The 14,998-nt window shown below is 51.6% G+C and overlaps 1 protein-coding gene across 1 annotated transcript in view; it reads left to right on the top strand.

Moving 5' to 3' along the window:
- Positions 1-13,695, top strand: part of LOC128836133 (adenylate cyclase type 10-like) — a 76,552-nt gene extending 62,857 nt beyond the window's left edge. The window contains exons 26-31 of the mRNA XM_054026150.1: positions 7,678-7,785; positions 8,282-8,352; positions 10,878-11,034; positions 11,818-12,022; positions 12,106-12,202; positions 13,452-13,695. Of these exons, the coding sequence (XP_053882125.1) occupies positions 7,678-7,785; positions 8,282-8,352; positions 10,878-11,034; positions 11,818-12,022; positions 12,106-12,202; positions 13,452-13,695 (882 nt within the window). The remainder of the gene's footprint in view (positions 1-7,677; positions 7,786-8,281; positions 8,353-10,877; positions 11,035-11,817; positions 12,023-12,105; positions 12,203-13,451) is intronic.
- Positions 13,696-14,998: the final 1,303 nt, after the last annotated feature.

Below are 14,998 nucleotides of genomic sequence, written 5' to 3'. Positions count from 1 at the left end.
CTGAACGCTGTAGGACTCAAACAGCTGGAGACAGTTAATTGCTCACAGAGCCAAGTTCTTCTTCGAGTGCTTGCTCATATCCATTCCATTAGGTGTGTGCGCGCCGCGTGCACGATCGTCGGAAGATTTTCTACCCTAGCAACACCGGCGGGTCGGCTGTGGAGCCCCCTAGAGTGGCGCCTTCATGGCGCTGAATATATACCCCAGCCAACCCGGCGCCCCCTCAGTTCCTTCTTACCGCCCCTGACGGTCGTTGGAACTGTGGAGCACGGCATAGCTGTTCTCCACTCTCCCTAGCTTACTTAGTTATTCGCAGTTATAGTTATAGTTATAGTTATAGTATAGTTATAGTGTTTATAGTTAAATAGTTAAATAGTTTTAAAAGTTGTTCTAGTTATTATAGTAGTTCAGGGGATTAAGGGGGTCGTCTCCCCCTTTCTCCCCCGGCCGCGGGCCCGGGCTCATGCCCAACGCTCCCGGCTTCAAGCAGTGCGCCTCCTGCGCTAAGCCTATGCCCACGAGCGACCCGCACGACTCCTGTCTGAAGTGCCTGGGAGAGTCCCATCAAACAGATAAGTGCAAGATCTGTAAGGCCTTCAGACCAAGGACCAAGAAAGAGCGGGACTTTCGGCTCCGGCAACTCCTGATGGAGGCGGCACTTAGTCCGGACGCTCCCTCTACAAGTCAGGCCCCGGCACCTAGCGCCTCGGTGCGCAGTGCCCCGGCGGCACCGGCCATGCCGACCACGCGAGTGGCGTCGGACAAGCCTCCCCGGCACCGGACCTCGTCGGCACCGCAAGCACAGCAAGTGCCTCGACGCCGGTCATTATCCCCGGGGCATAAAAAAGCCCATAAGAAGGGGGCCTCCGTGCCGAAGACGCCGGCTCCCCCAGTGCCGGGGGTAGAGCCGAGTCCGCCGGTGGAGCACCGGAAACAGGTGCCTCCAGCACTGTCGACTCCGGCGCCGAGGCCGTTGAGTCCGGTGCAGATAGCGTCTCCACCGAGACCGGCGGTGATACAGTGCCTCCCGTCGACTCCAGAGACCTTCGCGGCGGCGAGAGACTTGATAGCTCTCACGGAGCCGGCACCGCCTCAACCACCGGCACCGACGGCACCGTTGACTCGCCCGGTCCAGTCGAGGGGGAAACCTGCCTTGATGCGCCCTCCATCGCAAGGGCTGGAACCTCGGCACCGGTCCAGGTCCCGAAGCAGGTCCCCACGCCGCTCGCAGTCCCGGCGCCGAATATCACCTCGGCACCGGTCGTACTCGCGGCCAAGATCTTCGTCGCGGCACCGCTCTACGTCTCGGCACCGCTATGATCGTCGGCACCGATCAACGTCGAGACGTAGTTCTCGGCACCGCTACGGTCGACGCTCGACGTCGAGAGGCCGCTCCCGGCACCGGGCATACTCCAGGTCCTCGTCGAGGTCCAGATCCGGCTCCCGGCACCGACGAGGTCATCGGCACCGATCGCGGTCCCGGCACCGTTCGCCGGCACCGCGTAGAGATAGATCATCTCCGGACCGGCACCGTGCGGCACCGCAGCCCACGGGAATCGTTTCGTCAATCTCGGCACCGCCATGGCCATCAAGATCGGTGTCTCGCTCCTCGGAGGACCTGTCGAGATCGGCATACCCCCCTCAAGGGCAAGCCGAGGAACAGGACTTGGGCCATTGGCAGCAGATAACAGAGGACCATTCTCATGGCCCATCTCACTGGTCGTTTTGGACCCCGTGGGCGTACCACCAGGAGCAAGGGGCTCCAATACCCTCGACCTCTCGCTCGGGTCACTCCGTTAGAAGGGCCCCAGAGTCCACCATCTCTCGGCCTCCGCCAGGGGGCATGGAGGCTTCCGTGTCCGCGTCACCCGATGCCCTGGACCCAAGCACAGGTGATGCTCCGGCCCAGGAACAGGGGGACCAGGACCCTCCCTTGGATCCTGTACCACCGGAGGCATCTTCCTCTTCCTCTCCGGATGAGGCAGTGGCGGGCACATCATGCACAGGTCCACCTCCAATAGATCTTCGGGCTCACCAGGATCTCCTGCGTAGGATGGCCCGCAATATGGACCTGCAGGCGGAGGAGATAGTGGAGGTGCAGGACCCTATCGTGAATATCCTCGGAGCGGATGCCCCATCGAGGGTGGCGTTACCCCTGATCCGCACGATACAGGCCAATGCAGCTACGATATGGCAAACTCCTGCCTCTATCCCACCCACAGCGAGAGGGGTGGAAAGGAAATACTTTGTCCCGTCTAAAGACTACGGGTACTTGTATACCCACCCCCAACCGTGTTCACTGGTGGTGGCATCAGTGAACGCAAGAGAGCGCCACGGTCAGCAGGCTGCAGCGCCTAAATCAAAGGAAGCTAAGCGGCTCGATTTGTTTGGCCGTAAAGTTTACTCAGCCGGAGGGCTGCAACTTAGAGCGGCGAACCAGCAGGCGCTCCTGAGCCGCTACAACTTTAACTCCTGGAACTCTATGGGGAAGTTTAAGGAGTTGGTTCCCCAAGAGTCCAGGGAGGAGTTTGGAGCCATGGTAGAGGAGGGTAAGAAGGTGGCTCGGACCTCCTTACAGACCGCCTTAGACATAGCGGACTCTGCTGCGAGAACCCTGGCATCAGGTATCGCTATGCGGAGGATCTCCTGGCTCCAGGTTTCGGGTTTGCCTCAGGAACTGCAGCAAACCCTGCAGGATCTGCCCTTCGAAGGACAAGGGTTGTTTTCAGAAAAGACGGACTCTCGCCTGCAGAGCCTCAAAGACTCCAGGACAATCATGCGTTCCCTGGGGATGCATGTTGCGGGCCCTCAGCGCAGGCCATTTAGGCCGCAGCCTCAGCGCTTCTACCCCCCCCCCCCCCCCGCCTCGTCAGAGACAGGACTCGGCCCGGAGGCGAGGGCGAGGTGGTAGAAGAAGGTGGACCGGCCCTCAACCCGGCCAGAACCAGGGGCCACCTAGACCACCTTCAGGCCCCAGGCAGAACTTTTGAAGGTGCGGTCGAGGACGGCGCCCCAGTCATCCCCCAGGATCCAGCCCCCTCCTTTCGGGATCGCCTCTCCCACTTCCACCGTGCTTGGTCCCTTATAACTTCGGACCGTTGGGTCCTCCGCACGGTGGAGAGGGGATACGCTATCCAGTTTTCTTCTATCCCCCCCTCCCACCCACCTTCCCCGTCCCTCTTCAGGGACCCTTCTCACGAGCAACTTCTTATACAGGAGGTTTCTACACTCCTGGCCATGGGGGCCATAGAGGAGGTTCCGATAGAGTTAAGGGGCAGGGGATTTTATTCCCGTTACTTCCTGATCCCCAAGTCCAAAGGAGGTCTGCGGCCCATCTTGGACTTGCGCGGACTCAACAAATTCGTAGTAAAGTTGAAGTTCCGCATGGTCTCTTTGGGGGCCATTATCCCTTCCCTCGATCCTGGAGACTGGTTCGCCGCCCTCGACATGAAAGACGCATATTTTCACATCACAATTTACCCACCTCACAGACGCTTCCTGCGATTCGTGGTAAACACGGTGCACTACCAATTTGCAGTCCTTCCCTTCGGCCTATCCTCAGCCCCAAGGGTGTTCACGAAATGTATGGCTGTCGTGGCAGCGTACCTTCGTCGACAAGGGATACAGGTGTTCCCGTACCTAGACGACTGGCTGGTACGCGGTCGCACCAAGGAGCAAGTCCAAGCTCACGTCCACATAATAGTGCACACATTCAACGAGTTGGGCATCCTACTCAACAAGGACAAATCCACTCTAGAACCTACCCAGAGAATAGAATTCATCGGCGCAGTTCTAGACTCCAGACGTGCACAAGCCATCCTGCCAGACAACCGCTTTGGCACCATCAAGAACCTCATTCAAGGGCTCAAGGCCTTCCCAACTACCACGGTGAGGTCGTGCCTTACCCTGCTGGGTCACATGGCTTCCTGCACGTACGTAACCAGGTATGCCAGACTTCGGCTTCGCCCACTTCAAACCTGGGTGTCATCAATATACCATCCACATCGGGACAGCCTGAACATGGTGGTCACGGTCCCGAACTCGGTCCTGACCTCCCTCACCTGGTGGCTAGATCACAATGTGGTCTGCGAGGGGATCCCTTTTCACACCCCACAACCCTCTCTGCACCTGGTCACAGACGCTTCATCTCTGGGTTGGGGCGCCCATCTCAACGAACACCATACCCAGGGCCTGTGGACTGCACCCCAGTTAGCCCTGCACATCAATGCTCGGGAACTGATGGCGGTGCGCCTGGTGTGCCAGGCATTTCTCAATCTCCTACGTGGCCGTTGTGTGTTAGTTCTCATCGACAACACCACGGCCATGTTTTACATCAACAAGCAAGGAGGAGCACGTTCGTCAATTCTATGCCAAGAGGCCATTCGCCTGTGGGACTTCTGCATCGCCCACTCAATTCATCTCACGGCATCGTTCCTCCCTGGAGTCCAGAACACTCTAGCGGACCGACTCAGCAGGTCCTTCCAGACGCACGAGTGGTCTATCCGTCCGGACATCATACATTCCATCTTCCAGAAGTGGGGGTTTCCCCAGATAGACCTGTTTGCATCTCGAGACAACAGGAAGTGCCACGTGTTCTGCTCCCTACAAGGTCGAGCTCCGGGCTCCCTCTCGGATGCGTTTCTCCTTCCCTGGAAAGACCACCTGTTTTATGCCTTCCCTCCGTTTCCTCTGGTCCACAAGGTACTGCTCAAATTGCGCAGAGACCAGGCACAGGTAATTCTGATCGCTCCAGCGTGGCCGAGACAACATTGGTACACCACACTGTTGGAACTCTCGGTTCAGACACCGATCCCGCTTCCATTATGTCCGGATCTCATCTCTCAGGACCACGGCCGGTTGCGTCACCCCGACCTGCAATCACTCCACCTCACGGCGTGGCTGCTCCATGGTTCACCCAGGCAGAGCAGCAATGCTCGCACTCTGTCCAACAGATTCTGCTGAGCAGTAGGAAGCCCTCAACACGCACCACGTACCTGGCCAAGTGGAAGCGGTTCTCCTGTTGGTGCGAACAACGAGCCACGTCCCCGTTGCAGGCACCCATTCCTCTCATTTTGGAATATCTCCTCTCCCTAAAACAGCAGGGGTTGGCGATATCTTCAATTAGAGTTCACCTGGCCGCTATATCGGCCTTTCACCCAGGGGAACTCGCGTCCTCGGTATTCTCTAACCCGATGGTCGTTAGGTTCCTCAAGGGCTTAGACCGGATGTACCCACAACAACGTCAGCCCGTCCCGACGTGGGACCTCAACCTGGTTCTCTCCAAGCTCACAGGTCCTCCATTCGAGCCACTGGCCACCTGTTCACTTCTGTACCTATCCTGGAAGACAGCCTTCCTCGTAGCCATCACCTCAGCAAGGCGTGTTTCTGAACTCAGGGTGCTTACATCTGAGCCCCCTTACACAGTTTTTCATAAGGATAAAGTGCAGCTTCGTCCACATCCTGCCTTTCTCCCTAAGGTGGTTTCTCCTTTTCATATCAACCAGGATATATTTCTCCCGGTCTTTCATCCTAAACCACATGCCACTCGCCAGGATCAACGTTTGCATTCCCTGGACGTACGCAGGGCCCTGGCCTTCTATATTGACCGCACAAAGCACTTTAGAAAGACGACGCAACACTTCATTGCAGTGGCCGACCGAATGAAAGGCTCACCGGTCTCCTCACAACGCCTATCCTCCTGGATTACGTCTTGCATCCGGACTTGCTATGACCTGGCAGGTGTCTCAGCACCGCACCTCACCGCTCACTCCACGAGGGCCCAAGCTTCCTCGACTGCTTTCCTGGCACATGTTCCGATCCACGACATTTGTAGAGCGGCGGTTTGGTCATCAGTCCACACATTTACAGCTCACTATGTACTAGTGCAGCAGTCCAGAGACGATGCTGCTTTCGGATCAGCGGTTTTGCACACAGCAATGTCTCACTCCGACCCCACCACCTAAGTTGGGCTTGGGAGTCACCTAATGGAATGGATATGAGCAAGCACTCGAAGAAGAAAAGACGGTTACTCACCGTTGTAACTGTTGTTCTTCGAGATGTGTTGCTCATATCCATTCCAAACCCGCCCCCCGTCCCCACTGTCGGAGTAGCCGGCAAGAAGGAACTGAGGGGGCGCCGGGTCGGCTGGGGTATATATTCAGCGCCATGAAGGCGCCACTCTAGGGGGCTCCACAGCCGACCCGCCGGTGTTGCTAGGGTAGAAAATCTTCCGAGGATCGTGCACGCGGCGCGCACACACCTAATGGAATGGATATGAGCAACACATCTCGAAGAACAACAGTTACAACGGTGAGTAACGGTCTTTTTCTTTCGAGACAGCATTCTGCCCCAACGCTCTCGCTCTTGCACCTTTTTCTCAGGGTCATGCTACAAGTCCTTCTGTGGCTCTCCTGGCTTTCTTCTGCCTTCTCTGGGTCTTTCTGTGGTGTTTCTCACCCACACACGCCTGTGCAGTCCAGTCAATCCCAAGCCCTATGTTTGTTATCAGACTCCCAGGAAACTGCTTAGGTCACATGGATCAACTCCAGCTTTGCCCGTGGCCTGTGTTTTGAGGGGAGGTTCCTATCGCTTTGGCTGTCTGTTCCAGAAAAGAGCTGAGTGCCTCACACATTTGTCCGGAGTGAAGGCCAGCTATCACATGCACCAGCCTCAAGGCGGTTTCACCCAACCCCCCAGTATAGTGAATATAGTAGTGGGAGGGGAGTGAGGAATGTTTAAGGGCATGGTGGTTTAGGGCACTAGCCCCAGTCCTCTAGAGGCTAGAGCACAGGGTTGTGGGGGTGGGGAGGATAAGGAGATCATTAGGGACATGATTTTGGGAGGCCCATCATAGTCTCTCGGTGACATTTAGTCATATGACAAAAATCATCATATGAATTAGCAATCTCTACCATGGAGAGCTCATGGGAGAGATAGGGTGCTTCTAGTCAGAATTAGAGTATGTTACCGAGCTGTGGAAGGTGCCCACAACTGGAATAGCCTGGAGGAGGCGGTACGCAGGTCAGGAATAAGGTCATTGGCAGGGCTGTGGGGGGGGGGGGTGAGGGGGGGGTTGAAGGGTGACTGGGACTCAGTGCCATCAGTCCTTCAGTACTACATTTCCTCCATACATTCAGCCAAAGAAACCCATGGGCATTATGTCCCAGCTCTGCAGGCAGCTCCTGGGTTACTCCAAGGGGAAAGAAAGCAATGTTGCTGTCCTAGACAGAGTGAAGAGAGCTCCCTTTGCTTTGTGGCTTGATTCACCCCTGTGTGAGCACAGCTAGGGTGGCGAAGAGACGGGATGCACAGCCGCAGCTCCGTGATTCAGTGCCATGTTGCCCTGGCGTGCGATAGCTGCATGAGGGCAACCCTAGCTTAGGCTTCCAGCAGTGGAAGATCGGGCATAAAGCTTTGCTATGACCCCATTCTGCTCACACCTTGCCCTCAGAACACTCCCTCCTTCCTCTGCCACAGGGTGTGGGAGGAGGGGGGCAGGAGACACATTGCTGCCTCCACCTGTGCAGAGGGGATTCTCCCACTGGCCATCTCCTGCTGCTTGCAGTGGCCGTAGCAGACCAGAGAATCCAGCCGTTTCTCTTCAGCTGGTGGTGGGGTTGGAGAAAGTGTGCGGCACAGATGGTCACCTACCCTTCTCTGTGGTTTGCTTTGCTTAAGGCCTTTTGCAATTTGAATACAGCAGAGAATCTGATCAAATCGGTGGACTTCAGAGCAACTGTAATTAACCAGTTTGAGGAAGCTACCTTCTACAGCCTGAAGGGTGAGGTAAAGAGACAGCAAGACATTGAGGAACCTCTTTATGTATCTGGTTGGGGACATCTATGGAAGATGATTGCAGGTTTCCTGTGTCTCCCTCCTATGTCCGTACAACCTCATCCAAAACTAAAAGTCCAAACTACTGGATGGGCTCGCATGCCCCCTTTGCCTTAGGTGGGGCCACTGAGTTGTCTCTCATAGCTATCTTAAATGAGGAGTGGAGGACACAACAGTTTCAATGAGGTTTAACCCAACCCACTCTCCACTCCCCACCTCCGCCCTTGGCTCCAGCATTGATGTCATGCTAGAAAATGGCAGCTGAGAGCCCCACCATTTCGGAACATGCAGTTGACTGATAACAAACGGTCTTTGTCTCACTCTCGCTTCCCCTCTGCAGGTCTGTTATAACATGGGCCAAATGAATTTGGCAAATAAATTTATCAGGAAGACTTTGATTTTATTAAACAGAAGATTCCCATTTACCTTGATTTGAGTCTTTTTTAAGACTCTGATGGAAGTGTCAAAGCACACGTCTCACCAGAAGAAGCAGCAATTCTTGTATAGTCGCAGTAAAGGGTAGGAAGTAGAACTGGAGTAAAACCAAGTTGGGTGGATTTTACTTTAGTCTCTGGTTGTCATTTAGACCTCGATCCTGCAAACACTTAAGCACATGCTTAATTTGAAGCATGTAACTTGCAAGCTTCAAATTAAGCATGTGAAGAGTGGGGGTTTTAAAAAATGGTGTTCACACACTGTAGGGAAGAGGGAATTACAGATACGTGCATTCCTAATGGTACAGTACTTTAAAGCAAGGCATTTATTTTGGAAAACAGGAATCGATTGCAAAGAAATGCATTTGCTTTTGAGAATATTTTTATACTCCTTGCTACTGCTGAAGGCATTATTTCCAAATGTTGGCCTGTCCTTGCTAACCAGCCTCGTCATGGGAATGCTCATATTTCAGTCTGGGAACAGTGCTTCAATTTACCCGTTTGTGATAAAAATGGGTGCAACATATGTAAACAAGTTTTAAGGTTTTTATTTGCACTATAAATAATCTACTTGAACAGTGCCAATGCTTTAACAGAATGTATTCTACTGCATGGCTGTGTAATGTGTTTACGAGCATTCTTTTAGGTTGTGTAGCAAGAAGTCATCATCTTAGTGGTTCGGGGATGTCCTAGGTGAAGGGGCACCTGAGATTAGGAAAAGCTCTTTTGGGAGCCATGGGCTTTGGGGCCAACGGGGGCAGAGGGAGCAAGGAAAAGCATCTGGTGTTATGGAGATACCCTTTGGGCCGTGCAGGATAGTGTTGTTGGGGATTCAAGCAGAGAGAGAGATATGAGGCGGTGGGGGTATCAGCATGAGGGGCTGGAGGTACCCAGGAAGGGGAGATATCAGAGTGGGGTGCATAATGGGGGAGGTGCTGTGGAGGGAGAAGCTGGGGGAGATGAGGGAGCCCCAGTGGAGGGAGGCAGTTGTGAAACAGCAGGGGAGGGGTTGGTGGCAGAGGTCAGTGAGGCAGCCCGGGGTACCAGGCGGTGAGGGTTAAGGCAGTGGAAAGGAGGAAGTGCAGAGGTGAAGGGTTAAGGTAGGAGAGGAGAAGGGGAGCCTGAAGATGGGGTGCTTGGGGGTGAAGGTGAGGTAGTGAGGACAGGTAGAAGTGATGGACAGTCCAGCAGGGGGATTTCAGGAGTGGGGAAAAAAGTGAGCAGGAAAAGGCTGGATTCCAGGAGGGGTAGGTGAGGCCCTGAGGGGTGGGATGACGGAGTTTGGGTTGAGGCACCAGCGGGGAGTCAGGCTGTCTCACCTCTCCCCCAGGAATCCCCAATGTACCTCATCATATTCCCCTGCTGCTGCCACCCTCCTCCTCTGCTCACCTTCTTCCCCATCTCTGCTGGAACCCCCTTCCTGCTGCCACAACTCCCCCCTTCCCCCCATTACATTCACCTCTTACAGCCACTGGTGGGGGAGATGGACAGAGTAATTCTCTGCCACGAAGCAACCCTCCTTCCTGGATCACCAAAATGTCCTAGCACAACTGCCTTTCATCCGATACCCCTCAATAAAACACCCAACACCTACTTTGGCCTCCCCCTACAGTGTCCCCAGTGGCAGGCTCCCAGCCTACACTGCAGCAGTCTCCAGATGATGAGCTGAGTTTTCACACTCCTTCCCGCTCCAGGCTTCTCTCCATGTGAAATCCGTCCAGACTCCCCAATAGCCTTCTTGTTCTCTCTGCCCCAAACAGCCTCCCACCCCAGTCTCTTTCCTCTCTCCCAGCCCTTCCGGCTTCTCTTTCCTTCCCCGAAGATCACCAGTCTCTCCAGCTTTTCTTCATAACATGAACCTTGTTCTTTTGAAATAATAAATGGCAGCCAAGGTTCTCCTGTGATCCCATGACTCCAGGAGCTGGGGCTTTAGGAAAAATGCCATCTATCACGAGAGTTGACAGCATGGCTTTCCCCATATCCCCCTCACAGCTATCCCCGTGATGCTCCCCATAACTGTGCCCCCCCATGCTTGCGGGATAGTGGGGGAGAAGCGTCTGACCCAGCCAATGGTGCTCCCTCATGGCCAAGCCCCTCCTGCTCCCCTCTGCTAACAGAGCAACCCCTGCTGGCACAGGGCTACAATTTCTAATCCCCCCTGGCTGGAGCCTAAAAGCTGATTTGTAGTGGCCAGGGAAGGGGAAGGGTTCTCAGCATTGCTGCATAAAGCAGCCTCAGGTTCTTCTGAGCTGCTCCCTTCTGCAGCCAGCCAAAGTGGGGGAGCAGATGTCTCCCTTCCTTCCCAATGCCCACAGGTACCCTCAACCTCCCTGCTGCTACATCCACCTCTCCCACAATGCCACCCCTCCGTTGACTGACCTTCCCCCAACTGGTACCCCATCATCCGATTGCTACTTCTTCCTTTCCCCTTTCCTGCCCCTGGAATCCTCCATGCCTCCTCTCCTAGGAGGAGGAAGAAATGTCCAGTTCAGGATCCCGCCTCCTCCTCCTCCTCCTCCCACCGCTGCTCTCTGTTTAATTAGTAGCAATAGTGAGATCTTTGTGCTGCTGGGATCTGCTCTGGCTAAAGATGTGTCTCTTGTGTGACAGGGAGAAGAAATTAGCTTTCCTGTACCAGCAGGGCCACTGCCTTTCCTTATTGTGGCAACTTTTCAGCCTGGACACTGCTACAAACAGCAAGAAGTTCTGTCACCTGGCAGCACTCATGAAGGTGAACTCAGCAGAGGAATCAGAGGATGAGAGCCAGGTGGGTCCACCTTCGCCACTGGGAACCCTCTCCTCCTGCCCCCAAAGAAGAGGAAGTAACTAGCAGCACTGGAAATAACTGTGGTGACAGGACACACCCTGCCCAAAGGGGATTGAAGAGTCCTGACTGTTATGGAGCAGATGTCCGATTTCAACAAACAATGGGTTGACCTGTAAAAGCTGGCTTTGGATAATCATCCCAATGTTCTGATGTTTTTCTGAACCTCATTCACACTGTCTAAGCCTCTGGGGCTGGAAATCTCATGGAAAACCAGCTTTCTTGTCAGATTTCCAGCATGCCTTGCTTCTTTCTGTCTTGGCTGGTAAAAGATGCCCATGGTCTTCCTTGTCATGTTGCAGCACTTCTGCTTCTGGTAAGAACTAGGGAGGCAGAGATGTGGTGAAATGACAAACAAAGTTCACTGAGCTTTTTAAGCCTCCCAAAAGAGTTGATCTGAGGTTCAGTTTCATTTTTTTTATTGTAACAGTTTAGGTTGGTTCTGATTTTTAAGCTATTGCTAATTTCATGTACACTAGTTTATATTCTGTGTCTGTACAACACCTAGCACAGGGGGGAATCCTGACTGGAGCCTTTAGACATGAGCATAATAAATGTTAATATTAATAATCCTAATTTTTTTTAATGGTCAGTGTTGTAAGAGAAAAAGGAACAAAGAAATGTGGGGGTTTCTGGTTCATCCATGTGTCCCTTTTGAGCCTATACCAGATAACGATTCAGTCAACAGTTTCAGGCTCTTGTTTTTTTTCGTTTTGAACATTTTAGATCATTTCATCCTATACGGAATTCTCACTCTGCTGCCAGATGATGGGTAACCAAGATGAATGGATGAAATATGAGCTGATGGCCATCCAGCGTAGCTCTCACCTCCGGGTTTTCGGAGGAGGGCTATTAACAATAGTTAAATTAGTACAATCATTGGCCTATATGAAACTCTGCTTGGGTAACCTGCCCTTATCTATTCAATTAGGTAAGTCTGCTTTCATTGTATACTGTGAAGAGAAGGTGTCAGTATTAAGGGAGAGACACTTAATACATTTGTTTTCTCCACAGGCTATCGAGCCCATGAAATGTGTGTGCGTCTGAAGAAACCAAAGCTGGACTATCTGGTTCTCTGCATGCTCTTCAAAGCTCTCTTTCTGAGCATCAGGTATGATGCAAATTTATGTTCCCATATGGATGGGCTAAGGAGAATGGTGTATGGAGAAGAAATCTAATAGGGAACTGTGGGAGGTCGATGGAGACACAAGTATAGTAAATATAAAGAAATCCCAATGACTTCAGTGGGCAAGGCATGTGGTTACAATGACAGAAGACAGACCAGTGTCTCTAGGAAGTGTCTCTAGGAAGGACATCATGTTTAAGGCCCTGTATAAATAAAAAAAATTTTTTTTAAAGAAAATTCCCGACAGTTTGCAAGGAATGAATTTGATAAGTACAGTTAGTCAATTGTAAGGAAAAATATGTAAAAGATCACGGTTTGGGGGCATTTTCTCGATTTCCATGTCCTCCACAAAAATGTGATTTACACAGGGCCCTATTTATGGTGTCTGACCTCATGGCTGACCAAGGAGGAGATGGAGGGATAATACTGAGCCATACCTAACAGCTCTTAATGTGAATTACTATCGATGATAACAATGTGCCCTTGACAGAAAGAGGTGGGAGGCACATTATGAGGGCGACCAAGGACCTCCCTGGTCTATAGAGCCAGGAAGTGAGGAAGTATGGACAGGCTAAGTTTGGCTTTTTGCTTTGGTTGGCTGGTACTTTTCTTCTGAAGTGAATTTCTTCCTCATGAGGAGGTAGTTTGGATCCCCATACTTGGGATGCAGGTACCTCTGTCACATGGCTCAGAAGTGTCAACTGGAGTCATGTGGCAGCCTTATTTCCTCCCACCCCTGGTAGATTAAAAGACTGGTCTGTCTCTTATTAGACATCAATCTATAAGAACTCTCTCTGAGCCACAGTGGCTTCCTGAACACACTTGTTCTCACAACTGTTCCTTCTGCTGGGGCATGTTTGTCTGTAGTAATAGGTTGGCCACCTGGCTTCTATATGCACTGCTCCTGGTGCTTTTCCTTGTCAATGACCAGCTGGAAAGGCAATGAGCTATCCACAGTGGACCTTGCAGACACTTATATGCACATAGGGATACTTTGCGCACCTGGGAAGGACCACAGTGGAACGTCCCTATCCACTCAGTGTCTTGTCAGGCATCCTTGAAGCCCTTCTCCATAAGCTCATTGACCAAAGATCCTTGGAGAGAAAAATAGGATAGATATATGAGTGGAATGAGGATAGAGAATGAGACATGGAAAGAGGAAAGGAAATAAAGGGATAGGGGAGAAACACCTCAGAATAAAATGAGTCGTGCAATAATTCTCCATGATGTCTAGGTACCAAGATTGTGTGCAAGTACTGAGCTGGCTGGAGCAGTTGGCTGTTGTGGAGGAGACAATCATTGGGATGGCTTGTTTCTTTTCTTACTGTTTAGAACTCTTGCTTTATGCTGGTAAGTACTTGGTAATGAGGACAACAGATAAAGGCGTGCTTTGCAAAGACACTCCTGGACAGGGACGGTTGCCATGTCAACACTGCCAGAAAACGGTGGCGCCATTCTGGCATCTCGTTTGTGGTTAAACTGCAATCGATATGCTTTTAAAGAAAAGAGCTAAAAGATTTAACAGAAAAGGGGTTGTAGCTCCGATGAAGGGATGTTGATATCTGTGTGAACGTTGACGCTTTTGGGATATTCTCATACAAATCTGGAGCCTTATACTGGGAGGTGGGAGGTTGTAAAGTTGGCCAACAGGGCTAACTGGGGTTCTGCAGACTTCACTCAGCTGGCATGGAGGAATTCCCCTCATCTCTACCCCAATCACCCTTGTCAAAGTTAGACTCAGGACTCATAGTTTGTCAGACCACTCTGTTTTATTAGCACAGCGCTCTGCTAATACATTCAGATAATGTGAGCCTCCATGCAAGATTCAAACAGTCTTATTTATACAGATAAAAGGGTGTAAACTAAACAAAGGGACAGAGAGAGCAAAATTGTAAAATATGCATGGAGCACAATATGCATAACTTGCTTCCTTGTTAACTCTTATCGATCTAAGACTAATGCTTCACCAATTGCCCTTAAGTGGCAAGTTAAGCAGTTAATGTCTGCTTTCCTGCCCCCCTGGCTTGCAGCATTTCTCATTTCTACTTAAAGGTACATACAGCATTCTTTAATTCATTCTATTTCTTTAATATAATTCATTTCACTTTCACAATCCCTCCTTTTGGTCAAGCTTACGCAAAGACCAACAATTACTGGGTTCCACATATTAATAGTTCTTTATCTCTTCGTTCATCAGTGATATTTAACACCATCATATTAGCACTCTGTTTTGGGGCAGTCACCTGGGTGGCATACCGTACACAATTCTGGATACAACAGGAGATTAACTGAAAACATACAAAAATCATTAGGATTCCACACAGGATAGTCAGGGCTCCCTAAAACAACCAGTTTCCTATGCCAGAGAAATTGAATAGGTTACTTAGCCACTTCCATAAATAACTTGGCTCTTCATGGGGAAGATATGCAATTTGTTCTAAGTGACTAGCACGATCTATTACCTCATTGGTGTCGTCAGGTATGAACACACAACATTCTTTTCCAATGAGAGCACAGATCCCTCCTTTGGCTGCCAGCACTATGTCCAATGCCTGACGGTTTTGGAGGGCCATCTGTGGGATCGCCCCTGTTTCTTTGGCCAGGGTCTTTAAACTCTCTCCGGTTTCATTTGCCATTATTTCAACTACTGCTTGTAACCTTAGGAGCCTTTTTGCATGGTGTATTACTCCCCCAAGTGGGATAAGGGAACCGCCAATGGCCTCTTCCCAGGTCAAGGGGCTTATGTTATTTACATACCATTGGGCATCTGAAAAGTCCCTT

The sequence above is a fragment of the Malaclemys terrapin genome, chromosome 4 (genome assembly GCF_027887155.1).
Source record: "Malaclemys terrapin pileata isolate rMalTer1 chromosome 4, rMalTer1.hap1, whole genome shotgun sequence".
NCBI lineage: Eukaryota > Metazoa > Chordata > Testudines > Emydidae > Malaclemys > Malaclemys terrapin.
Note: the sequence above shows the minus strand (reverse complement) of the source record. Positions and strands in the feature narration are given on the sequence as shown.